The sequence below is a fragment of the Solanum stenotomum genome, chromosome 12, assembly GCF_019186545.1.
Source record: "Solanum stenotomum isolate F172 chromosome 12, ASM1918654v1, whole genome shotgun sequence".
In the NCBI taxonomy this organism is placed as follows: domain Eukaryota; kingdom Viridiplantae; phylum Streptophyta; class Magnoliopsida; order Solanales; family Solanaceae; genus Solanum; species Solanum stenotomum.
In genome coordinates this window covers 243,781-269,661 of record NC_064293.1, presented here as the reverse complement: position 1 = coordinate 269,661, position 25,881 = coordinate 243,781, and the positions used below count along the sequence as shown (strand labels likewise).

Genomic DNA, 25,881 nt, shown 5'->3' with positions numbered 1-25,881 from the left:
TGGCTTTTCAAACGTGTCCTAAATATTAATCTCAATACCTTACTAGTTACTGTATTTGCTTTTAACCTTCAATTCAAACTTCACATTGACTTTGAGTTCACAACTCCACGTTATACAAAATGTCAAAATCTAAAGTAAGAATTCTATTCCTCTTAGGGGTCGTTTGGTAGGGAGTATTAATATAAACAATCCATGTATTATGTATGGTATTATTTAATACTATGTTTAGTAGTAATTTTGGGCCTATGTATAACTAATCCATGAATTAATTATACACCCCACATAGTATTATGAGATGTATTACTGATACCTTCTATTTGGTAGTATTAGTAATACATATGATTTAATACCATGAGATAATTTATGTAAAGACAAAATTATCCCTCAAATCATTTTAATTATTTTATTTATTTTCTTGATTTTATGTTTATATTTGTACTACTAAATTCATTTAAATAAATTAGCTTACAAATTATTTAGAAATAGTCGTTTGTTGCTAAATAAATTCAATACAATATTTGAAATGTGAGTTGTTTAACATTTACTAATAAAAAAGGTAAATACGATTTTCTAATTATTTATATTTTGAACAATTTATAAAATTGCATACATATTAAATTACAACTTACATTTTTTTATGTACAAATGTAGATGGTTTATTCGATTCTACTATTGTTTACCATCTTTTCGATTTTAAAACTAGATGGTCTATCTTTTTTAAATTAAAAATTGGCATTTTGTGAGTGATCAATTTATTAAGATGACAACTATGTACCTTCAAATAATTCAAGTGAGAAAAATAGACATAACAACAAAATTGTTCTTCTCCTAGTTAGCTAGAAGACCATACAAAAAATATATTGTCCGGCAATCATCTACTTGACCCAAATACATAATAATTCAGGGGTATAACTGAAAACTTCTTTTATAGAATTTTAATTCAAACACAAAATGAGGTGGGAAACAATAAACCAAACACTTAATAAAAACAAACCCTATATTACTAATTCATGCTTTATTAATCTCCGCATTATTATTATTTGTACCAAACAACCCCTTAATTTCTCTTTGTTTTAGTATAATTCTTGTCAGGTCAGTTATTATTGTTTCTATTTATGGGTATTAGTAAAGTTAAACTATTATCTTGTCTTTGTTAAATTGTTGGAAAAGTGCTACATTTATTTTATAAACATTTTCTTATTAGTTAAATTAGTTAAATGAAAATTGAATAATTAAAGATTAAAACTGATAAACAAAAAATTCATAAAAATATCCTCTTATTTGATTATTAATTTAACATATCAAAAAATAAAAAATGAATAAACCGAATTAATAATACATAAACCGAACTATCTATACACACCCTAAGAAAAGAGGAACTCGTGAGCATTTTTGCTCTGTTGAAAAAGAAGACTTTTTCTTTGGTGCATAAAACCTAAACACCACGCCACCAAAGCAGACTCTGGTTAGAGAGATAGGGCATCGGAATCCATGGCTCGCCAAGCCACAAGACTGATATCTAACTTGAGTACAAAGCTTAACCCTAGTAGTCCGACGATATCTGCTTCTCCATTATGGCATCAGTATCGCTACTTTGGATCGCCACCACCGCCGCCCGCTGTTTTCGTTGATAAAAACACCCGCGTCATATGTCAAGGCATCACCGGCAAAAACGGCACTTTCCACACTGAACAAGCCATTGAATATGGTACTAAAATGGTATCCCATCTTTCACCTTTCTCATCGGCTCTCTTATTTATTTGTTAGTTGAGGTGATCCATATGAAATGTTATTCTTGAATATCTATGATGTGGTTACAGTTTTGTGGATCCACACTTGCCTTTTGTTTTTGCCGTGAATTTATATTTGTGTAACTTCTCTTTCATTTTTATCAACCAGTTAGAAGGAATATTCATTATTCCTTGTTGTACTGTCTTACTCATTTTGAGTTAGCATAGGGGAAGTAAATGCTCTAAAATGGACAGTTAGTTCTTGCACTTACCCTAGCTGAAGTGATTATACAAGATAGTTGCCTATTATATCATGAAAGCTTTTGGAGTGTAAATTGATTGAATTCACGGGTGTCTGGACTGGAGTAAGTTGGAAGTCCTCTAATAAGGGTTAAAAAAAATCAATGGAGTAGCTTCCTGTTTGTTTCTCAAGGTAGAGCAACCAATTCTTAGCAAGGTAACTCTTGCTCTCATGATAACATTTTGTTTTCTCAAATCTTTTTGATACCTTTCTTCCGTCTCCAATGTATTGATATCTAGTGCATGAAGAAAATGAAAACTATGTATGAAGTATCTATGGAAGACATAAAATTGAAGTTAAAAATGCACTGCCATGCATGAACAACTTGTATCTACAATATCTACAATAGATATAAGTGCATTTTATTCAGGAGTTGATTGAAAAGTTCTGTTCTTAATGTTGTAATAGAATGCTCTTATTTTGGGAAACTGAAAGTCATTGAGGCTAGAAAATAGTTTTTATTTGTTACTATTTTTTAAAAAGTAAATTGTTTTTTTCTGAATTCCTCATGTATGCTTGTGTGCGTTAATAGGTTGGTGGAGTGACTCCCAAGAAGGGTGGAACAGAACATTTGGGGCTTCCTGTTTTTAATACTGTTGCAGAGGCAAAAACAGAGACAAAGGCTAATGCTTCAGTGGTTTATGTTCCTCCACCATTTGCTGCTGCAGCTATTATGGAGGCCATGGAAGCTGAGTTGGACTTAGTTGTCTGCATAACGGAGGGGATTCCTCAGCATGATATGGTAAGATAGAAGTCCTATCTACTAAATTCTCTCTTATTCCCCCACCCAAAAAGAGGAAATGCATATGACTAATGATTTTATTTAAAACCCAGAACTTATACTTGTTCTATGCCAGGGTTACCCGATTTTGTGCAATAAATTCTTGCTATCTAACTCATTCACTTGTGGTGAAAAATTGCTGCTGGGTTTCGATCTAGTGAGTGCATTCTAGTCTATGCTTGTACAAGATTTTAGAACATTTAGTAGGCAGTTGGATATGAATTTGATGATATTTTTAAAAAATATTATTTAAAGTTAATTTGAAAAAGAATATATGGTTATAAAGTCGTGTTTTTTGGACATGCACTTCATTTGATTTTTTAAAAAAAAATGTTTGTGAAGAGTTCTTTTTTACTTGAAAAAGTGGTTAGAACCAATTTTTCAAACTTGAAAATCTGAACTTCAAGTTGGATTGAAAAAATTGACTACAAAGTACAAGTAAACCAATTTTTTTTTGAAAAAAAAAAGTTTTAAAAAAACAAACTTTTATGTACGAACGGGCTCTTAATGTTATTTTATCATTGGAGATGTATTTGACGATGCCGTTCTTGAAACTCATGAGTCCTATCAAAGACTTATCAGGGTGCTCATTGATAGAAAATGTTTCTTCAGATGATTTTTGCTTCTTTCTGTTTGGTTTTAGTAATTGTTTGAAACTAATATGATATCTGTCAACAAAAAAACAAATCATTATAGTTAGTCTGGTATTTCCGTTTTATCCTTTTGGACCCTTTATGCGCTTGAGGCATTGACTTTCTTTCACTATATTTATATGGATGTTGTCTAGTTGATCTTGCTTTGTAGTTTGCGCCTTCCTCTCAGTATAGCCTTGGCGTCCAAACCTCAATAGTCCTAACTTGTTGTCGTTCCAACTTTGTCTTGGCCCAGTTTTGTAGCCCGTCCATGAAGTGGAATAACATATTTTCATCTATGAGGTTAGGTATCTGAAGCGTGAGGGTGGTGAACTCCTCATGTATGCTCGTATGTTGCCTTTCTACTTCAACTCCCTGAACTTGCACTTCACCTTATAGAAGAAGTTAGGAAAGAAGGCCTTCTTAGAACTCGTCTCGGAATTGTTCCTATGTGTTGATGATGCAAAGCCCTTTTGTTATCTCAAATTCCTTTCGCTTCCACCATATCATGACCATCTCCAAGAGGTACAACTCGACAATGTTGATCTTATTCTCGTTGCTCTTAACCCTATTGCACTTGAACTAATTCTCCAAATGCCAAAGAAAATTCTCCACCTCTTGCATGTCACGAGCTCCCTTGAACATTAGTGGCTTGGGGGACTCGACCTTGACCTCCCTATCTTTGTTGAACGACGCAAATCCTCCTTCAATCTACCTTTGAGCGCTTTCATCTTGGCTCATGGTTTCAATAGTGCTTAATGCATCCATGAGCTCGACACTCCAAGAAAGTGATGGCTTCCTTCACCTCATATTTCGCATGCTTACCCCCCTCCAACTCTTTGCGGATGTTGTCATTCTCCTCAATGGTGAGTCCTCGAGAGTCTTGAACTTGTCATTGACCTCGTTCAAGAGTTCGCCTAAGATCTCCACAGTCTACCTCGCTATGTCAACCCTTGCATTCCACTCTATTTCAGGTGTGACGTCTATGGGTTGCTCCCCACTTTCATCATCACTTGCCCCAGGGCTGAAGGTGAGTGGGATGTTAGCGGTTTGCTTGGTGTAGGGTCGCGTAACAATACCTTTCTTCCGTTTTGGTGCTTCTTTCCATCATCCTGCCTGACGTTGGTGTTGATAGTACCGTTGATGTCTCCCTCCTTTGTCATTCCCTTAGTATTAACCTTTGCTCTGATACCACTTTGTCAGAGACTTGTACTCGAACTAAGCACTTCGTGCGGCGCTTGACAATTTACTCACGAATCTTTCACAATCTGGTAAGCTTAAGTAAGCCTTTTCAAATTAGACCGCTATGAGAAACAAGAAAGACACGAGAAAATTTGTTAGAAGACTTTTATATTGCTTGAAAGATTGTTTGCTTTGGCTTGATGCCTTTACAAATGAATGCCCCTATATTTATACTACTCATTAGGGGTTGATGTGTAAATAATAATTGCTACACAAGTCCCTATATATTTACAAATAACCCCTACTTTAGAATACTCTACAACCCTAGAATATTCCAAAGACTTTCCATGTAAATCCAAGGCATTTTAGGATCTACCATGGGAAATTTCTACATTTATCTAGAATATTCCACTAAGGACTATTCTTCTTCCAATGTAGCCCTTCCACATGGACAGTGGACAATCTTATGCCACGTGCCTAAGTGGTATGATGATGTGGCAAGTCATCACATCTTGACCCAAAACAAAAATCACTCTATTTATTGAGAAAAGGTGCAAATGGAGAAAGCATACAAATATATATATGTTTAGTCCAAGACTAATAATTATAAACATGAATAACAAATATATATATAAAGAAATTGATTATTTTTATGATAAAGTGAAATATCAATGGTTTAGCATCGTCTCTTCAGGAAATTTTCATTCACAAGGAAAAGTATGTTTTAGAGCCTTGATGACGACACTGAAGTGCACATAAAGTGACGCGAAGCGCTCAACTCATTTTGAGCCTCGCTTCAGGGCTTAAGTGCACCTTTGATAACACTGGTTGTGACTTGTGACATGGATAAGGGTCTTTCTCACCCCTTTTCTTGCCTTGGTAATATGAAGTTCAGAAAGTAAATTGTTATAATTTGTAAGGATTTGCTTTGCCATTATAGATGTCAAACTGTAATAAGCTATCCTGACATAGGAATCAGATTAATTGATTCGTTGTAAAGACAAAACTCATTTGGTATTACCTATAGTTGAGTTGATTATCTTAAGACTTGCTTGGTATGGGACAGACGACAATTATAGCGTAGTGGCATGGTTGATATGGAATGACTTCCCTTGGAAAAAATAGTAGAAATATAAAACCACAACTGTTAGACACTAACTGATTTATTAGAAGCTGGGAGGTTCGGAATGAAATGTGAGCAAATCCAGGCTGGAGAACAACCTTTTCAGAAAATACAGGCCGCAATATAGTGCTAATTACTGAGAAGTGAGATTCCGATGGCATACGTCATAGAAGTTCGCAAGACTGGTGGCTTGGAATTACTTCTCTTTTGTTGTAAATGAGATGTCACCTCAAACTAAGATTTTGGTCAAGGATGAAAATTTAAAATCTTGTGGCCTCTGTTATACTGAGCAAATGGAACATTATATCTACAAGCTAAACAAGTGGCCAATGTCATGAAAGGCGATCGCCTCGTCGCCAATGGCAAGAGGCGAGGTGAACCTTCATCGCCTTTTAGCTTTTTGGCGAGGTGATCTTCAAAAAGTGGTGTCATGGCAACAAAAGGCGAGAGGCAAGAAAGGCGTCGCTTTTGGTATTTTCTTAAAAAAAAGGCGATCAATTTAGGGTTTTAAAAGTTAAAAGGTAATTTTAGGGTTTATGACTAGACTCCTTTGGCACCCGCCAAACTTTTTCAGCTACTCCAAAGTCCAACCAATACATATTTCTTCTTTCTTCTTCAGATTACTTCTTCCTCGGTTTCTTTTTCCTTCTTGTTTGGACTTCAGAGTCACTTCTACCTCTTTATTGACTTTTGTTTTGTTTTTTTTTCTCATTCAAGTTCTAGGCTTTTAGTATGTACTATCTATTTTCAGTTTTTGAATTAAAATATTTGCTAATATGTTATTGCTATTGAGATTTTGATTATTTACATATGCAATTAAATATTTTATTTTTTTGGTATTAGCTGGTGCCGCACTTCAAAAAGGCGAGCACCTCGCCGCTTGCCTCACGAGGCAGACCTTTGTCGCCTTTTATCGCCTTTCGCCATCTAAAACACTGCAAGTGGCATTTCAGTCAACTCCCCTTCTGGTTAAAACTTTTTGATAGTTGATTTTGCTCGTATTTAGTTACTATATATAATTGGGAGGTATGTGAGTGTAAATATTCAATTGCATTGACTGGTTCTGATGCACTTGAAAGTTGAAACTCTAGGTTCTAGCTGTTTGATCCAATAAGAAATTACAAAAACAAAATTTGACAGTCTTTGTTACAAGCCATAAACCTATATTTAGGTGGGTGAAATAAAAGTTCAATTGGGGGAGTTCTATTTTTATGGGTATTTATTCATATATGAGCTTATGTGATTGCTTTGCAACCTTAGAACTCCTAACAAAAAACAAACTTTACACACTTAATATTTCAGTAACTTGCTTCTAATGTTTGATTTTCTGTTCAAACCTACAGGTTCGCGTAAAAGCTGCTCTTAAGAAGCAATCGAGAACTCGGGTGATTGGTCCAAATTGCCCAGGTATCATCAAACCAGGAGAGTGCAAAATTGGAATTATGCCTGGATACATTCACAAACCAGGACGTATTGGAATTGTTTCTCGATCTGGTACATTGACATATGAAGCAGTAAGATTTTCTCTTTCTAGGAATGTTTGCTGACAGTTTAAATTGTACATATTATTTCCATCTCTGCTTCATATGGTGCAGTAAGATTTTTATTATTTGAAGTGTCTATATCGCCTAAAATCCACTGAATATGAGTGTCTTAAGGCTTGGTCTAACTACAATTACTCTCAACCTTTAACAGTCTATATTTGTTGCATCTGATCTTTGTTGGGTATCTTTCTCTCAAAAAGCAAGATTTGGAACCATCACTATCTGGACCAGAATGAAACTTATATTTCTCTATGTTGTGTTGTTTAGGTTTTTCAGACAACTGCTGTTGGTCTTGGACAGTCAACTTGTGTAGGGATTGGTGGGGACCCTTTTAATGGTACAAATTTTGTTGATTGCTTAGAGAGATTTATTGCTGATCCACAGACAGAAGGTAGTCTTTCTTGAAGCATATTTGCTCATCTTAGTCAAGATTATTGCTTAGACAACAGGTCTCTCGGTCATTTATGAAGATGGTCTATGCATATTTTTTGACTGAGAAATTCACCTAGTGCCAACCCTTACTATTAAACGCAGCCTTGAAAGTTGGGGATAATGGGCCTGCCCCTCTACCCTTCCCTTTCTTTTGATGCTCTATGCGTTTCTTTGCTGATGAGTAATGCAAATTCTCTTACTTAACACATTTGCTTGTGGGTTGTAGCAGATCATATAATTACATTTTAAGATGCACCGACTCAGAGTTAAAGAGCATGTAAAAAGCTGGTAGAATATGAAACTTAAAATGCAAAAGTTCTTTTAGCAAAGGACAGGAAGCAAAATCCAGATAGATGGGAAAAAATGGTTTTGCTAAATCCACAATTGAACGCCCCCAGCATCCTTCTAGATGTCTACATGATTGGGATTAAGCTCAAAAAAAGTACTCCTTCAAAGTGTGTGTTGAGAAAGGAATGAGTCCGAAGATCTGTACAGAAATGAGTAGTGGACTAGGATATTTTATCTGATTACATCTGTGTTGCTCATGATTCATGTGAGGTGCACTTAAACCATGAGGCCAGGTACAACACAAGTTGAGCTCTTTTTTGTTTAGGTGATGCTTTCGTACATACTCTAAGGGATTGTTTGGTTGGGTGTACAAGGAGAATTAATATCCGCGTACAATTCAGCATAGCTAATACATTGTTTGGTTACCTACTTAATCTCTGCATATTGTTCAAGCACAATTCATAACATGTTTGGTAACCAATTTACTTGTCCTCAGAAATACATGCATATGTTATACAAGATAGAATGTGAAATAAGATTGCCGGGATTAGAAATACATGGAGCTATTATATGAAGAAAATATCCCTTCATGTAGTAACATATATATATTTTTTTTCAAAAAGCATATTATAAAATATATACCGGATAATGATTATTAATACTACAAACCAGATATCCAAAGGGGAATCTAGGATTTGGACTTCCGGGTAGGGATGGCAATGGGATGGTGCGGGGGGGGCGGGGCAGGTTGAGCTTAACCTGCAAAAATTTTAACCCGCCCCGCCCCACATAACAACTTTTTTCACTTTCACCCCCCCACCCCGCCCCGCATAATTTTTTTAATATTTTCTTTTTTCTAGTTAAATTTGATATTAAAAATAAAATTCCGAAAAATAAATTCATTTTTTCATTAAGTTGTTAATAGGATCGTGACTTAAAATTTAGTTTTTAGAGGTCAATTAGGAAACATGTAAGAAATCACATATACCTGCAACCCACCCCGCCCCACATTTATTGAGCCATTTTCATTTACTATATTGAATATTTTAGTAGCTTTAAATAAATTATTTTTATAAATAATGTTTATCACTCTTATAACATGTAAAAAAGTTAAAATTAAGTTTGAACCCACTTAAAATCACATATACCTGCAACCCACCCCGCCCCACATTAATTTTTAAAAAAATCCACTTCAACCCGCCCCGCACTACCTTAAACTCGCCCTACCCCGCATTGCCTTAAACCCACCCCATTGCCATCCCTACTTCCGGGTGATAGGGACGGGGTGGGGCGAGGCGGATCTATAGGGTACCAAGGGGGTTCATCCGAACTCCATTGGCAACAAATAACACGATATATATATATATATTTTGAACATCTTAAACATAGGATTAAAGGTTGACTTAGCAGTTGAAGGGAAAATCAAAATTCGCCTTGAGGTTTGAAGGTCAAATTTCAAGCACTATATTTTTATTTTCTGAACTCCCTTAAAGAGAAATTAATTGAGGAAAACATGAATAGTAGTAAGATGACAACTTTTGTATTAAGAACAATGGTTTCTTTTAATATGATAATAGAGAAGGGAACTTGTGTTTTAAAGTTAAACAACTAATTACTGAAATAGAAAGAAAAAAAAGAGATAAAATAGGCTTTTAAACCTTGCCAGCCGAGTTAAAATTTGATGCAACAATCCTTCTTAAAAAAAATTTTGATGTAACAAGTTAAAATTTAGAAATAATGACGTCATTAGGGTTCGATCTCGCATCTGGAGGGTGGGAGTGTTGTCCTTCACCACTGGCATCCTAATGTCTTTTGGTTCTCTGGGTGGAAATTATATTATTTACCTGTATCTTCTCTATATATACCTATATATATAAAAGGTTTCGATCGAAGCCTGTGCATGCCGTGGCACCCCCACCGGGATTACTTGATCCGCCCCTGCAAAAATCCAATAATAAAATCCGTATATTAGTATCTGTGCATGACAATCATTGCATTTCAATCCCTATATTACTAATTTTGCGTTGCAATCCTCGCATTACTTGCTTCGAAATCAAATGACCTCAAAGGCTTAAGGCATATGGCTTATCGTCCATGTGCTATGTCTTGAAGATGGTGATTTTAAGCAATGAATGTGGCTGACATAGTGATACATTAGCTGTTAAGAAATACTATGAATGAATATCTTAGTAATTAGGAATTTGAAATTAGATGTTTAGCGCAAGAAAACTAGTCACAAAACCTAAATTAACTTTTATCTAAATCTAAATTTGAATTTTTCTTATGAACTTGTTTTTATTTCATAAATTTCAGTAGTTAAAGTTTATCCAATTCATATAACGATATTTTTGTTTGTATTTGTAGTTACTTTTTCATGCATTATATATGTATATTTTGTTTTTCTTCATTGTGGTTTTACTTGGCTTGCATCTCAACCCCAGTAGAACTAGACACATTGTTATGCTTTGCAATTTGTTTACACTGGGTTATATGTGCCTGTTGCATGTCAGGTATAGTTCTTATTGGTGAGATCGGTGGTACAGCAGAAGAAGATGCCGCAGCCTTGATAAAGGTTAGTGATAATTTTGTAATATTAATATCCATCACAAAGTACTATTTGCAATTAAGATGCAAATTATGTTATGATGCTCTTGCCAATCTTGTATGTGATGGAATAAATGGTATAGTCTTTGCTGGGCCATCTTTTTCTTGTGACGACTTCACATCTGGGTCCACTACCTTGTTTGGAAGATTCTTTGAAAGTCAAACCATATATTGAATGGTAACTCTTCTCTTGTACTTTAAGTTAGTGCCTACACCAGGATTAATTTCAAATTTTAAAGTAAATGTACTGTCGTAGGCAATATGAAAGATTATGACTTCACGGCCTCCCCTTCCCAGGAAATTGCAAAGATCCATCGTAGAGCTATCAATACGGGCTAGCCCACCCCATCTGGGCTAGCCCATTTTTGGTGTGGGCCAGAAAAGGGTCGGCTCAGTCCACAACTATGTGGGCTACGAGCTTTACCGGGTCAGCCCTCTTTTTTTAAAAGTATATTTTTTATAATTTTTTTAATTAAATTATAATTTAAAATCATAAATATTGACAAGACAATATTACATGGTGTTAGTGTTACTACTTGTTAAACAAATCTACAAATAAAATTATCTTTATAATATTTATTAAGTTTGATTTTAAGTAAAAACATAAATAGCTAAATAGAAATATTAACCTAATTGTTTTCCAATTATCATAATAAAACACAAAAACTATGACAATAGTGATTCCTTAGAAATTTTAGGGAATTTTAATTTTATGTAGTACATATTTTATAAACATAATTTGTATTTAAATTGTAACATTTCATAGTTTAAACAGATTTTGAGTTTAGACTCTTGTTATTTTTCTTTATTTTTTAATTAATTTTTATTTGGCCCACGGAGCGGCCCTTATCTATATTTCTCAAGCCCCACAAACCGGCAGGCTTATTCAGGCCGGGCTAAAAAACCCTTTTCTTAAATGGGCTACAAAAATCATAACTCAGCCCTATAAAATCACTGGTTAGGCTAGGCCGGCCCAACGGGCCTAGCCCATATTGATGGCTCTAATTCCATCATTAACCATCCCAAAATTATGGCTTACTATGTATTGAGGAATATCAAGGAATGATATTATATTTTCTCCAGACTAATTTATGCTTTATTGAACTTCTGTCTGTACGCACTTTTTATGAATCCTTATTTGATAATATCATAAATCTTCACACACCCCCCCACCCTCCCCTTCCTTGAATTATCTTGAGCAGTTATTTTTTTAATAAGCATTCACTATATTGTTGAGAGAAAATGTCTGAATTTTCTGAATGTTCGGATACTTGCCATGTCATTGAGCTGTGATATGTTCTTAAATATCTAATTTTTGTATTGTTTTAACATGGTGGGGAAATTATGTGTCTTTCGATTCTTGATACAGGCAAGTGGAACTCAAAAGCCTGTTGTTGCATTTATTGCTGGACTAACTGCTCCTCCTGGACGATGAATGGGTCATGCTGGAGGTACTGTTCTGGTGGTTCAGCTTGCCTACATTGAATGGGTTGTACTAATATTTTTGATTGACCTTGCTCTCTTCTAGACAAAATATGGGCAGGAAATGTTAATGAACTTGTGTTTTTCATTAAGATTGGAGTAGTACTTTGAATGAATCCATCCATTAAGCATATTCTAATTTGATGAACTGTTGGTCTGTATACATTCCCCAACCCCCCTCAGTTGATTAGTACAGAATAGTCATTACTAGCAAGTAGCAACTCTCAGCACCTTTTGGTTTGTGATTTCTTGTATTATTATTTTGAAGAATGAATGTTGCATATGCTGTAAAAAGATGTCTAAATTTCCTGTTCTTAACCGTGATCTGTTTTTCTTATGCAGCCATTGTATCTGGTGGAAAGGGAACAGCACAGGACAAGATCAAAGCTCTCAAGGAAGCTGGGGTTACAGTATGCGAGTCTCCTGCTAAAATTGGTGTCACAATGCTTGATGTGTTCAAACAGAGGGGTCTTGCGTAAGCAAGCGACATACATTTTATTTGGCAATTTCTTTTTTGTGCTGACATGTACTTAAAGATGCGCAGTTACCCTCAAAACTCATTCTTAGCAGAGAATAACGAAAGAGAACATGATGAATCTCCATTTATTTATCCAAGCATCATTCAGGAGCCCCAAAATCTTACTTTTTCAGTTTACATTATTTATGCAGTTCATGTTTCTTGTTGTGTCATTGATGTTGAAATAATGCACTTGTTTTTCCTTCTTTTACTGCATCCGCTTTGAAACCATTCTTATGTTATTTTTACAAATCAAAGGTATGGTGTTGCATCATTTCTTTATGAGCGCAAGTTCAGTGCTTAAATGATCTAACTATATATCAGACCTTAGAAATTCTTGCTGGGGATGTTACTGTTTAATGAAATAGCTATTCTATGGACTGTTTTATCTCACATGATGTCTCTATGACCTGAAATTGGATAGAGTACTGGTCTTAGGTTTTGCGGGTGCTTCTAATATTGCCTCGGAAGCATTAGATGCTTGTTGTGTCTTGCTTAAGAGGTCGATCAATTAGGGTCGAAGCGAAAGGAATATAAATGAGCAGAGCTAACATGTAATATGGTACCATCTTTTGGCAGGAAAGGTGCGCTTTTTTTCCTTCTCTTTGTGGTAAAAATAGTTAAATTAGCAGAATGAATAAGAAATGGATAGCAGAGGGAACTTCCCTGGAACCAGGTTAAGTTCACAATTGACCATCATAAGGTCAACGAAGCTTGTATTTTGATAACTAAATGGAATTAAAGATAGTTATGTTTCTCTTCTTTTTTTTTCTTAAACTCGTTTTTGTCTTCTTTTTTTTCTTACGTTTTTTCCACTCCTTTTTTTTCATTCTTTAAAATCCTTTCTTCTTTTTCTTTCTTTCTTTTTTTTCGTTTCCTTCTAAAAAAAAATTCTCTTTTTTGTCCCTTTTTTTTTATTCTCTTTATTTTCTCTTTTTCAATTATGGAACTGAGAAAAGCTATCTATTTTATACATTTTGTACCTTTTAAAATAAAATTTACCTCTAAATTCAAGTGCCAAGGTTCAAGTTAATTTTTTTCCTTCATATTTACTATCTAAAATTTAATATATCTAAAGCAAGTCCATCCTTCGACATCCAAAGGTTGTGTTAGTGGCTATGATTATTGATAGGGAGAAAATTAATGTAGGATCGATCATTGTGGATGAGATGTTGTTCAGGGCCAGGCAAAAACAAACTTTGCTCCCATTTTCAATCTTAATCACACAACTTTGTGAAAATACAGGAGTTCCCTTTCGGGGGAAGATTGATGTGAGGATCACCCCGGCCACTTCCAATGACATCCAGAGGATTGAGGTTGATTATCTATGGGATGATGCGGCTCGGAGAAAGCCGCCACCACTAGACACTACACCTATGGTTGATCTTGTCACTCTTGCTATTGAGGCCACTCCATCCGCTTCTTTTGTGGAGCGCTCAAGTATACCCCAACCTTCCTCAGTACCCTCTACTTCCACTTTTGTTGCACCTGCCTCCGCTCCTATATCCCGTCCCCCTTGACCCAGACCATTATCTATCAAATGGGAAATCTTTCTTGGTCTGTGAAAGTGAGGGCAGTGAGGGTTGAGAAGGATGTGCCCATGATGATTGATCGGGCTATTGAGATTACTTTGGCTCTATTGAGAGTTAGGTTGACTCTGAGGCCTTTATAGAGTCATATGACGTGAGGTTGGATAACCTTACTACTAGGCTAGAGGCCCAATAAAAGGCTGAGGATAGTTCAGATGTGCACATCTTTAATAATGGCTGAGATAGCTGTTTTGAGGGTTGATGTAGACCTGCTGAGGTCTACGGACATATCGATGCTATGGGGCGAGGTTCCCTTGCCTGATGCACCTACGTCTATGCCTAGTGGTGAGCTTCCTCAAAGTGTGGATGAGCAGTTGAGTGAAGATGATATACTTGTTGATGATAGTATTGAGAGAGATGCGGATAAGGCCGATGATAATTTGGCCAAGAAGACAAATAAGGAGGAGTTGTGGAGAGAGGAGAATGAGCAGTGGATTGCAGGTTACTGACTGAGCTGCAAGACCTTGAGGAGACGATGGTCCATGCTACCCTAGAGAGATTCCTTGAGGATACCTATGCAGTTGGCACCAGTGTGGTCTCTTCAGACTCTACCATTCCTCCTATTGATGTGTCAGGCACTGATGCTCTGTTTGAGCCTCCCGTGATCATTTTTCCAAGCATTGATGCCCATGAATGCCACTCCTCGTAAGACTCCTAATGCGATTACTCAATAGGCATAGCTTGTTAGGGAAACTTTTACCTCTCCTCCCGTACTCTTTATTTTATTTCACATTGAGGACACTACTATTTCTATTTTGGTGGGGTGAGGCCACTTGTGTCAATATATCCCCTTTTTTTATTGTATTCTATTACTTTTAGTTTTATTTTTGGATTATTTTAGTATAGTGTTTGGTTTTACTATAGTAGTTTGATGGGTTTGGCTCATTGTCTCTCTCTAAATTTTCATTTTGCTCCATGAGTTTTGGAAATCATTAAAATGATTGAGCTTTCATTGATTATAATTTTAAGATCAATTGTGTTCAATATCGATGTATTGAATAGTACTCATGATGATAATTGTGTTTAGTGTTTCTATTGCAAGAACAAATCGATGTGGTTGCACTTTTGAATGATCTTTTTGAATCTTGTGTTGAATAGTTGTGTTTTGATATGAGCCTTGCAATGAACATCACACATAAGTTTTTTATTTTTTTGGGTTGTGCTAAATGATTGTATTTGAAGTGTTGTGTATGGTGAGGTTTTACTTGGAAGCATGCTTGTTGAATCCTAGATTTTGCCTTGTTAGTCCAATTTTCTAGCTTTGGTGAATGCAAGCAATGATCTTGGGCAGAAATTTTGAGAGGGAGCCAAATTTTCATATCCTTCTTATGACTACCTTGTGAGGGTGTGCAACCATTTTGGCACTATTTGAGCTTAAGCCATTTGTTGACAACCATTTTGAAACCCCTTGAGCCAAATTGGCCCGAACTTCTCACCCCAAAAACCTCTTCGAATCACTAGTTTGTTTGAATAACCAACTTAGGCCAAAAGCCTAAGTTGGGATGTGAAAAGGAAGGAGAAATAAAACCAAGTGAAAGACAAAGAATGATAAAATGAGACTCAACTTTGAAGTGTGTTACAAAGGCATGGAACAGTTGTAATAGAACTAGCCGTCGTTAGAACTCTTGCTTGATCTTTAGTCGATGTAACTGGATATCAACTAATTGATCGAATTTTAGTTGCTTTCCAATTTTATACGAAAATAAAAAGCTTAATAACGATCTTACTCCCGAGACATTAGTTATTGCATTTGAGATTACAAACTCCTAAATGTCAAACATGGAGGTCAAAAGAAAAACTAAACATGATCAAGACATCTACATATTCGATAATTTCTCATAAAAACAACTGAAACCGTCAAATTTCAAGGTAGTAATACAATATTATTACCTACTGTTATAACATCTAGATCATTGCCGATTAACAATTACATCATATTCGAGTCATGTACTTGAAAGTTATATTTGTGCTGAGATGATTCGAATTAAACAAACAAACTTAATAGTTCACATCCACCTGAAATACAATTCAGATGACAGACTTTTTCAGCAATTTATAATCACGATTTCAAGTAACTAACATAACATGAATGTCATTAATAGAAAACTTATGGAAAAAAAATTATTGGTAAGGTGCAAAACGTCCAAGTTGCAGAGAGGGATGCATTTACAGTAAGGGGATTCTATGTAATTGCTAAACGTGAAATTTTGTTAGAAATGATTTAAGTCGTTGTCAAAATGAAATAACAGTTCTCATGTACTAATTGTTTTATTCAGCATTGACAATGGAACATCTAAATGATTAGGATAGGACATATAAATATATTACCAGTGGCGTTATTCAATAGTAAAATAATAGGCAAAACAGAGGAATCGATTCAATAAATCACAATTAAAGTATTAAAATCGATAGATCACCAACACGACTTAGCAAACACAGATTAATAAACATGATAAAGAGAAAAAGAAAGTGTTGAAATCTCAAAGGAGATCAACAATACACACACAGAGAACAAGAATTAGATACATACCTATAGAGACAGAAACCGAGGAAACAACATAACGCTTAGATTTTGGAGGGGAGTGATTCACGTACCTGGATACTACAATTTAGGACATCGTTGTTATGTGGAATAGGCTTCCTGATGACGCAGCTCTGATGGATTGGTCGCTAGACTTCTAGGTTTTTAATTTTCCTTTATGCGCAGAAGAGATTTTATTTATTTAGAATAGCAAAATGATTTGTGCAGCAGGAGTTTTTTATTTTTAGAAAAATAAAAAAAGGTTTTCCAGCTATTCTTCTAAATTGCTACTAAAAATGTAATTATACATTAGTCACTCATATTTTGCCTTGCATGAATATATTAGCGGCAATTACATTATTGTCGCAAAATAATTATCGCTAAAGTCTATTTTTATTGTACTGTTGACGATACTTAGCCTCAAAAATTTCATCTCTGAAAGTTCACCATCGTTTTCTAGCTCTTCATAGCCATTTACAACAATAGTCCACAAACCTTCAGCTTTCAGATACATTCTCATTCTTAACTTCTAGTATTCAAACCAGTTCCATCAAAAAATTGAGTACGAACAACTGAAGAATTAGCACCTTCATTTGTTTTGGATCCATATTTTTTTCTTCACCTAACCTCAGATTAAGAACAAAAATCTGCTCTTGATACCAATTTGTAGGAATTATAGAAGGAGACTACTCAAGTTTTATATAGGTTACTTAAGGTCACTTGATCTGATTAGAATCATCAATTACATCTCTATTTATACTAATAAAAATGTAAAAAATCAAAGGATTTGCACAAATAACTATATATATATCTCAATTTACTAGATACATGTATTACAAAATTCTAAAAGACTTCTTGAAAAACAAAGAGACAACATTGGAAGACTAAATGTCAAGGTGTTGGACGAAAAGAGGAAATCTTGAGCCCTACATCCGTTTCTTCCTTCGTTTCTCTCGTGACGGGCTGCTATAAATATTTTATCTTGTGATTTAGCTAACTTGCTCTCTCCTTCCTCCTTTTTGTGATTTCTTATCTGATTATTTAAAACAATTAGTCGTAGCATATTTGGATCTCTATTTGAATACTTTGTTAGCCAATCACATCCAGTTTAATAACTTGATTAAAATTTCATTCTTTCTTTGGAGGGTATGGAGAAAGAGAATCCCAACAGATGATGTCCTCAAGAAGATGAAAGTATATATGGTGTCCAAATGCTACTGTTGTAATGTGGGGGAAGAGGAAACAATACAACACATTTTTCTAACGGCTCCTATAGCTCAAAAGCTATGGAATCACTTTGCTTCTTGTACAGGTATAAACATTGAAGGATTACATTTGCAGCAACTTATCACTACTTGGTGGGATTGGCCAGCAAAACATAAGTTGCGGCAAATACTCAAGGCAATGCCAACTATTATAATGTGGGAATTATGGAAGAGAAGGAATGCTAGAAGACATGGAAGAGAAGTGACATATGAGAAGATGAAGAGTCAATGTCATAAAACAGCCCAAATGTTACTGAGAGTGAAATACCCATGGATAAAAGGAGGTGATCAGGATTGGAAGATATGATTGCCATACTAAACACANAAGATGAAGAGTCAATGTCATAAAACAGCCCAAATGTTACTGAGAGTGAAATACCCATGGATAAAAGGAGGTGATCAGGATTGGAAGGATATGATTGCCATACTAAACACATATAAGCCAAAATTACATTTTAGAGTGGTACACTGGGATCCACCAGATGCAGATTGGGTGAGGTGTAATACAGATGGGGCTTGCAGGGGAAATCCTGGACAGAGTTCATATGGTTTCAGCATAAGGGATACTAAGGGTGATTTGATATATGCTGAAGCACAGTGCATTGGGGAGGCTACAAGATGGGGGTATGGATGGCACTGAAATACTGTGAGCTATAGAATTTTCAGAAGATAATATTGGAAATGGACTCTTTAGCACTCAAAAACATTATAACAAAACAGTGGAAAACCCCTTGGACACATACAGAGAAGATGGAGGATATACAACAGAGCATAACTAGAAAGCATGTTCAAGTAAAACATATATTTAGAGAAGCTAACCAATTAGCAGATTATCTAGCAAATATGGCATTCGATCGAGCAGAGTGGGTGCAAGCACAGAGCTTCTACGACTTACCAAGCAAAGGAAGAAGAATCAGCAACATAGATAAGCATAAAATTCCAACATTGCGAATTAAAACACAAAGGATTGGCACTACAAGCTAAGACGGAGCATAAATATAAAGATATACACAAGCGTTTTGATATTGACAGAACAATGTTATGTCTAATTAGAGAAGATCTAGTTGTGTACATGCCAAAGATACATTAGCTTACCAGAAGAACCAACATAAAGGGAGAGTCAAACACATTCATTCATTTGCAACACTGACCCGATTCAGGAGTCGTCCTTTGTGAGCTGGTAGAACTCTTCCAAATCAATGGCTGCAAGATGTACAGAAAGCAAAGACGGGGAGAAGGGTACCAGATCATGGATGCGGCGGTGCTTAGGAGAGAGAGAATTGGGAAGTGTTCTGTAGGAAATCCAATGTCGGGGAGAGTATGTACTTGGTTCTAGTTTAAGTTGCTATTATTTCCTAATTCGGGCTATCCGACTTTGATGTAATTTGGGCTACTAAGCCTTTACTGTTTGCTTCCACTTGGAGAAGAAATAAAAGGACCTGTGGTCCAAAATTAATTTTTAAAAAAATAAATCTGCTTGTAAAAGGAAAAGAAAAGATTTTAATTACCTATGATTTTTTTAATGTAAAACTAATCAAAGATGCTTATTTGAACTTGATAGTGGACTCACACTTTTTTTCTAAATAGACCGATACATTTTAAATATAAGTAGCTATAGTTGTTTAGCCTCACAATTTTATTTTAAAGATGCCATATATCAAAACCATTTTGAATATAAGTTGGTTTCTACCTGGCAAAAAAAGTATTTTTCAACTCATAAGACCATCTTTCAATTTTTAAATTTAAGACAACTTTCATATCTATTATTACTTTAGTATTTCCAAAAACCTACATTTTATTTTTACATTAGCCTGATTAATGTAAATTTGGCCGGTTAACCATTTCTAATAAATCTTAAAGGATATCATACCCCTTCTCTTTGGATTAGTTGAACTATTACCTAAAATCTCATGTTTAGTAAGACCTTTAAATGGAGTTAACACTAAATAACAACTTTAATCCTTTTAGGTGTCCTAATTCACCGTAAATAATTAGGTGGCAACTCCTTAACTTCGATAATTAATTTAGAAATTACCAAAATGATGTACACTATTTTGATCGGATTAAAATGGGATATAACACATACCTCTATGAGTTGAGAAAGAAAAAGACCAAGAAGAACACGAGGTAGGTGTTAATGACCCACAACAATTCAAATTTAAAAAATATCAAATTCAAACACTACCTTTTAGAAAAAATAACTCCAATTTAGCTAAAGAGACTTTTGTAAGAGATGGGAACGTGGGAGGTAAAATAAAGGATTGCATTCACAAATCAATATTATGAAGAAGAGAAAGAATAACTTTAAATGTGATACTAAATATAAATTTATATATACAAAATGGAGGAATAAAATAATATTACATTTACAAATTAGAGTTTGAAGGTTATGAACATGAAAATAATGGGAGTATTGAATATCATTAAAAGTAAAAATTAAAAATGTGTACGTCATGGATCTTCTCTAATTAGACAAAACAATGTTATGTCTAATTAGAGAAGATCTAGTTGTGTATATGCCAAAGATACATCAGCTTACCAGAAGAACCAAAATTAAAAATGTGTACCAAAAGAAAAATATATTAAATATTAAAAAATATGTATAATTTTATAATTAAAATAAGGTCAAAAAAATAATACTAAGAGTAAAAATTAGAAAGGTGTGAATTATGAATAATTACCCCTTGTAAATTGTTATGTGAAGGGTTTTTGTGGTAAATGTTCCTCTATTAATAAAAAAAAATTACATAATTTGCCTTATAAAAAATAATTGATTTAAATAAGGAAAAGAGTCTAAAAAAGATAAATACAAATGAAAATCATAAAAAGGTGTCACGTCAGCTTATCTATATTTCTCTTTTATTAGATATAAAATCCCTTAATTTAGAAGCAGCAGTTTAAGCAGCTAGCTTCATGATCCTAATTTTGTCTTCTTGTGCAGATAGTTGCTTGTTGCTTGGTGGTTCAATATATGTGTGGGAGGTCTTAGGTACGAACCTTTTTGCAATATTAATTTTCTTGATAATTTCATAATCATTTTTTAACCTTTAAGTGACGAAATTCTATCAGTAGTAGTACATAAATTGGAAGAAGTAACAAGTATTACATAAAAGGGACAATTTGTTAAACATTATGTAAAAATTACTACAAATCACAATAAATAGCAACTTAAAATATTTAAAAATCATTTGAAAAATCTGATGAACCCTTTAAATCGTATAAAGTGGAGAAAAAAGTAACATATATTGGATTTGTGTTAGCACGGACTTCTGTACCTAGTATATATATATACTAGGAAGCTTTCAAAAACAACAAACATTAGTCCTTAAATAGGACTTCATAACTACAGTTTCACTAATTACAATTCGCAGCTACACTTTGGTTTGCTATACAATGTCTTCGATGTATTTTTTCGTTGATTTTGGAGGAAATAATACAAAATATAAACTGATTTGTATCAAATGAATACATACTAGGATGAGAGAAGAGAGATAAGGGAGAGGGAGGAAGAGGCGGGCAAGATCGATAGAGGGAGGGAAGAGGCGAGCAAGATCAAGAGAGGGAGTGTTCGTTGTTGTTTTTTTGCTGGTTTTGAATTTTTTTTTAAAAAAAAAATACAACTAATTTGTATACAAATATAAAGTGATTTGTCTACAAATACAATCAACTGATACACAATACAAATAAAGTTGAATACAAAATTAGTTTTTTCGAATACAATTGATATAAAATGCAAATATTTCATCCATATTTGATTGGATATAATTGATACATAGTACATTTGATAGAGAGGATGAATGCATAATGTATTCATATGAATACAAATACATTTGATACAAAAATACAAATATAGTTTTTCTAATACAATTGATGTAAAATACAAATTTCTTGATTGAATACAATTGACACATAATACATTTGAATGAATTTCTTTTTATTTGCATGATGAAGGGGGAGAGAGATGGAGGGTTTGCTATAAATCAACATATATTGGTTTATTATAATTTGTTAAAGCTATAGCTATGCTCCATAAATATGTTGATATTTTTTGTCTTATTTCATAATTACAATTCACATTCATATCATATTGACTCATCTGACTGATTACAGCAAGTATGTAATTAATTTTAATTAGAGAAAAAGGTAAGTCATATACAGCTGTTTAGTTATTTTCACATTGCAAAAATAGAATGTTACTGATTATAACTACCTTATTGACAATGTAATGATAGTTGTCTTTCGTTTCGTACATGGTGATTAGTTTATTTCTTTGTCATGAAATAAATACTCACTTTATTCTTTCTTAATTGTATACTATTCCAAAAATAAATTTTCCAAATTTTTTTACATTTGACATTAATTACATATTTTTCAAGTAATTTGTTAAGATTTGATATTTAAGATGAATTAATTAATAGGGATAGACACATAGTATGATGATGATGTCAGTGATTATTTCCTTAATGGAATAACTGTGATAGGAGGGAATGAGATAAACTAATTAATTGTTGGTTATTGTTATGTATAATTAGTAGGTAATAAGAAAAATGAGTAGAAGATGTTTATACATATTAATTAAATTAGAGAAGAGGTTAAACGGATGAGCTGAATTGTAGGAAGAGTATACATTCCACTTGTCATTCTTCCGTGATTCTCTCTTGTCTCTACCACTAATATAAATCAATGTGTGCATTTTCTTTTTAACCCAAGAATAACCCGCAGCAACTACAATCTCTGTCACAGCCTCTGCCCTTTTGGTGCATTTGATGATACATTAATTTGGGTTTGGGATCTTGAACCCAAAGAATAGAATGGGTAAAGAAGAAGAAGAATGGGAATCAACAGAGAAAGCATTCAAGGACGAATTTATTCCAGCATGGCAGAAGCAAATAACATTGAGGGCAATGGTTACTGGATTGATCCTCAGCGTTGTTTTCAACTTTATTGTTTGCAAACTCAATCTCACAACTGGTGTTATCCCTTCTCTCAATGTGGCTGCTGGTCTCCTTGGATTTGCTGGGATTAGAACATGGACTGCTGTTATAGATAAGTTTGGTATGTTGAAGCAGCCATTTACTAGGCAGGAGAATACCGTCATACAGACGTGTGTCGTTGCTTCTTCTGGCATTGCTTTTAGTAGTGGAACAGCAAGTTATATGTTGGGAATGAGTCCATATATAGCATCTCAGGCAGATGCTGGAAATACACCAAATAATACTAAGAAGCTTTCCATTACTTGGATGCTTCCTTACCTTTTTGTTGTTAGCTTTGCCGGACTCTTTTCAATTGTCGCACTAAGAAAGGTCTCTCTCTCTCTCTCTCTCTCTCTCTCTATATATATATATATATATATATATATATATATATATACATACTCTACTTTCTTTAATTAATAACCTTTAATCTATATATATATATACTTCGTTCCAGATGATGATAATGAAGTACAAACTGACATATCCAAGTGGAACTGCAACTGCATACCTTATCAACTGTTTCCACACTCCTAAAGGAGCCAAACTTGCCAAGTAAGTTCATTTATATGCTAAAATTCATCAAAATAAAAGGTTATATGATTCCATTTATGATTTAATCTAGGAAACAAGTCCGTTCGTTATTCCAATCATTTGGGTTCAGCTTTATATTTGGAGTTGTTCAGTGGATAGTTGCACGTGATGAAGGCTGCGGATTTGGTAGCTTGCATACATTTGGTTCTCAAGCCTATGCCAAAAAGTTCTATTTTGATTTCTCATCAACATATGTTGGAGTTGGTATGCTTTGTCCCTACATGGTCAACATATCATTGCTAATTGGTGCCATAGTCTCATGGGCTATCATGTGGCCAATGATCGAAGAAAAGAAAGGCGACTGGTACTCTGCTCAATTATCTGCAACAAGTCTTCATGGTATCCAAGGATACAGGGTGTTTATCGCAATTGCCATGATGCTTGGAGATGGTCTTTTCCATTTTGCCTACATGTTGGTTGTCACAATCTCAAGTTTCACAAAGAGGGGTCCTCCTCAGAATGATTATTCAGATGAAGACGATCATGACAAGAAGATACGAAATGACTACTTCTTGAAAGACCAGATCCCCAACTGGGCAGCCGTTGGGGGATACGCTGGTATTGCACTCATATCTATCATTGTCGTACCCATCACCTTCCACTCGCTCAAATGGTATCACGTTTTGGTTGCCTATTTAATTGCTCCAATTCTGGCTTTCTGCAATTCTTATGGAGCTGGTCTCACTGATTGGTCCATCGCATCAAATTACGGTAAAATTGCAATCCTTACATTTAGTTATTGGGTTGGTTTGGAGAATGGTGGAGTGATTGCTGGACTTGCTTCATGTGGTTTGATGATGAGCATACTAGACACAGCTTCTGGTTTGATGGGAGATTTCAAGACTGGTTACTTAACCCTTACATCCCCGCGTTCCATGTTCTTTAGCCAACTTATTGGAACTGCCATGGGCTGTGTCATAACTCCTCTCGTCTTCTGGATTTTCAACAGTGCTTATAAATTGGGTGATCCAGAAGGCTCATACCCAGCACCATATGGTCTCATGTATCGTGGAATTGCCCTACTTGGCGTAGAAGGTTTTGGAAGTCTCCCAAAGCATTGTCTTAGGCTCGCTATTTGGTTTTTTCTGGCTGCTATACTAATCAACCTAATGACTCAGCTGCTACAGAAATATGAGACCAAGTATGGAATTTATCGATTCATTCCAAGTCCAATGTGCATGGCCATACCATTTTACCTTGGAGGGTACTTTGCCATTGATATGTGTCTAGGGTCACTGGTCCTATTCGCTTGGCAAATGTATAACAAGCAGAAAGCAAAAGATTTTGGACCAGCAATGGCTTCTGGTCTAATATGTGGTAAGTCGTTGTGGGGAATTCCCGCATCCGTCCTTCCTCTAGCTGGTGTGAAAGCTCCCATTTGCATGAAAGCTTAGTTGCATAATCCTTGTACATACTACTTTTATCCCTTCCTTCCTCTTTAAGTTTTGGGGAGTCTTTTAACAGTCAAAAATGGGCTAGTTTAGCTTAAGGTATGTGTATTTTATTAAGACAAGTTGTGTTTCTATATATATTCTTGTTGTTTTCGAATTTCTAGACATGTTTTAAATTTCGTTGGTGGTATTCTGTAGTTTTTATTTTCTTTATGTAATGAAGATTTTAGTCCTCCTTCCATTTATATTTTGACTTTGTTGTATGATTTTCACTTGATGCTCTCTCGCTCAGAATGTTATTGTTGGGATTCTTTAAATATTGGGTGTAGTGTGATCATACACAGTTTCATCCGTATATAATTTGAATACAAGTATAAGAGTTATATTAGCAGAAATATATAATATATAGCAGGGAGGTTGAGGAAAAAAATGAAACAATCAAAGATGCAGCACAACATGAGACAGTGGAGTAGGAGATGCATCTGTTGCTCATGATCTCTTTCAGTTCTCTTGTATGCTTCTTTTGGTTTTATTGACAATTACAACTGCACAACCAATTAATTATTTAGCTATTTAGCTAAACCGTAGTTAGTTAGTTTGTTGCTACTCATCAGCTGCTTAGTCATAGTGTAGTTTGTTATATGGCAGTTAGTTAGTTAGGATATTCTCACATCTTTGATTCTTCTAGAATAGTCCAACACACGTGTATATAATGCTACATTGATCAATGAAACAGTGCTGGTTTTCATTCTCTTCAAACACAGAGTTCTTAGCTTTCTTCCTATCAAATGCTATTCATGGCTTCCCTGTTTTGACTCAATTGAGTATACTCCACTGTTGTATGTTTGATAGGTTTTGGTTCTCGTTTGCATGCATGATTACTTTAATTTGAGAACAACACCGATAATACTGCTGCCTATGAAGGAATAACA

The 25,881-nt window shown here is 34.7% G+C and overlaps 2 protein-coding genes across 3 annotated transcripts; both read left to right on the top strand.

Moving 5' to 3' along the window:
- Window positions 1–1,371: 1,371 nt before the first annotated feature.
- On the top strand, window positions 1,372–12,753 carry LOC125846723 (succinate--CoA ligase [ADP-forming] subunit alpha-2, mitochondrial). 2 transcript variants are annotated; one of them, XM_049526306.1, is made up of 7 exons: window positions 1,372–1,719; window positions 2,564–2,773; window positions 7,093–7,263; window positions 7,561–7,684; window positions 10,524–10,585; window positions 11,987–12,068; window positions 12,442–12,753. In XM_049526306.1, the coding sequence occupies exons 1-6, from the start codon at window positions 1,492–1,494 to the stop codon at window positions 12,050–12,052; spliced, it is 861 nt and encodes a 286-aa protein (XP_049382263.1). In that variant the 5' UTR covers window positions 1,372–1,491; the 3' UTR covers window positions 12,053–12,068; window positions 12,442–12,753. The 2 variants fall into 2 exon arrangements, with proteins under 2 accessions (XP_049382263.1, XP_049382262.1); XM_049526305.1 differs by lacking the exons at window positions 11,987–12,068; window positions 12,442–12,753 and having other exon boundaries at window positions 10,524–10,796.
- Window positions 12,754–22,800: 10,047 nt separating this feature from the next.
- On the top strand, window positions 22,801–24,952 carry LOC125846711 (probable metal-nicotianamine transporter YSL7). The gene is made up of 3 exons (XM_049526286.1): window positions 22,801–23,294; window positions 23,422–23,519; window positions 23,590–24,952. The coding sequence occupies exons 1-3, from the start codon at window positions 22,803–22,805 to the stop codon at window positions 24,950–24,952; spliced, it is 1,953 nt and encodes a 650-aa protein (XP_049382243.1). The 5' UTR covers window positions 22,801–22,802.
- Window positions 24,953–25,881: the final 929 nt, after the last annotated feature.

Excerpts from the sequence above, each read along its gene's own strand:
- LOC125846723 (XM_049526305.1), top strand. The coding sequence starts at position 1,492 with ATGGCTCGCCAAGCCACAAGACTGATATCTAACTTGAGTACAAAGCTT. Across the intron at positions 7,264-7,560 it reads GTACATTGACATATGAAGCA|GTTTTTCAGACAACTGCTGT; the intron begins GTAAGATTTTCT and ends TGTGTTGTTTAG. Across the intron at positions 7,685-10,523 it reads TGCTGATCCACAGACAGAAG|GTATAGTTCTTATTGGTGAG; the intron begins GTAGTCTTTCTT and ends GTTGCATGTCAG.
- LOC125846711 (XM_049526286.1), top strand. The coding sequence starts at position 22,803 with ATGGGTAAAGAAGAAGAAGAATGGGAATCAACAGAGAAAGCATTCAAG. Across the intron at positions 23,295-23,421 it reads CAATTGTCGCACTAAGAAAG|ATGATGATAATGAAGTACAA; the intron begins GTCTCTCTCTCT and ends ACTTCGTTCCAG. Across the intron at positions 23,520-23,589 it reads AAAGGAGCCAAACTTGCCAA|GAAACAAGTCCGTTCGTTAT; the intron begins GTAAGTTCATTT and ends GATTTAATCTAG.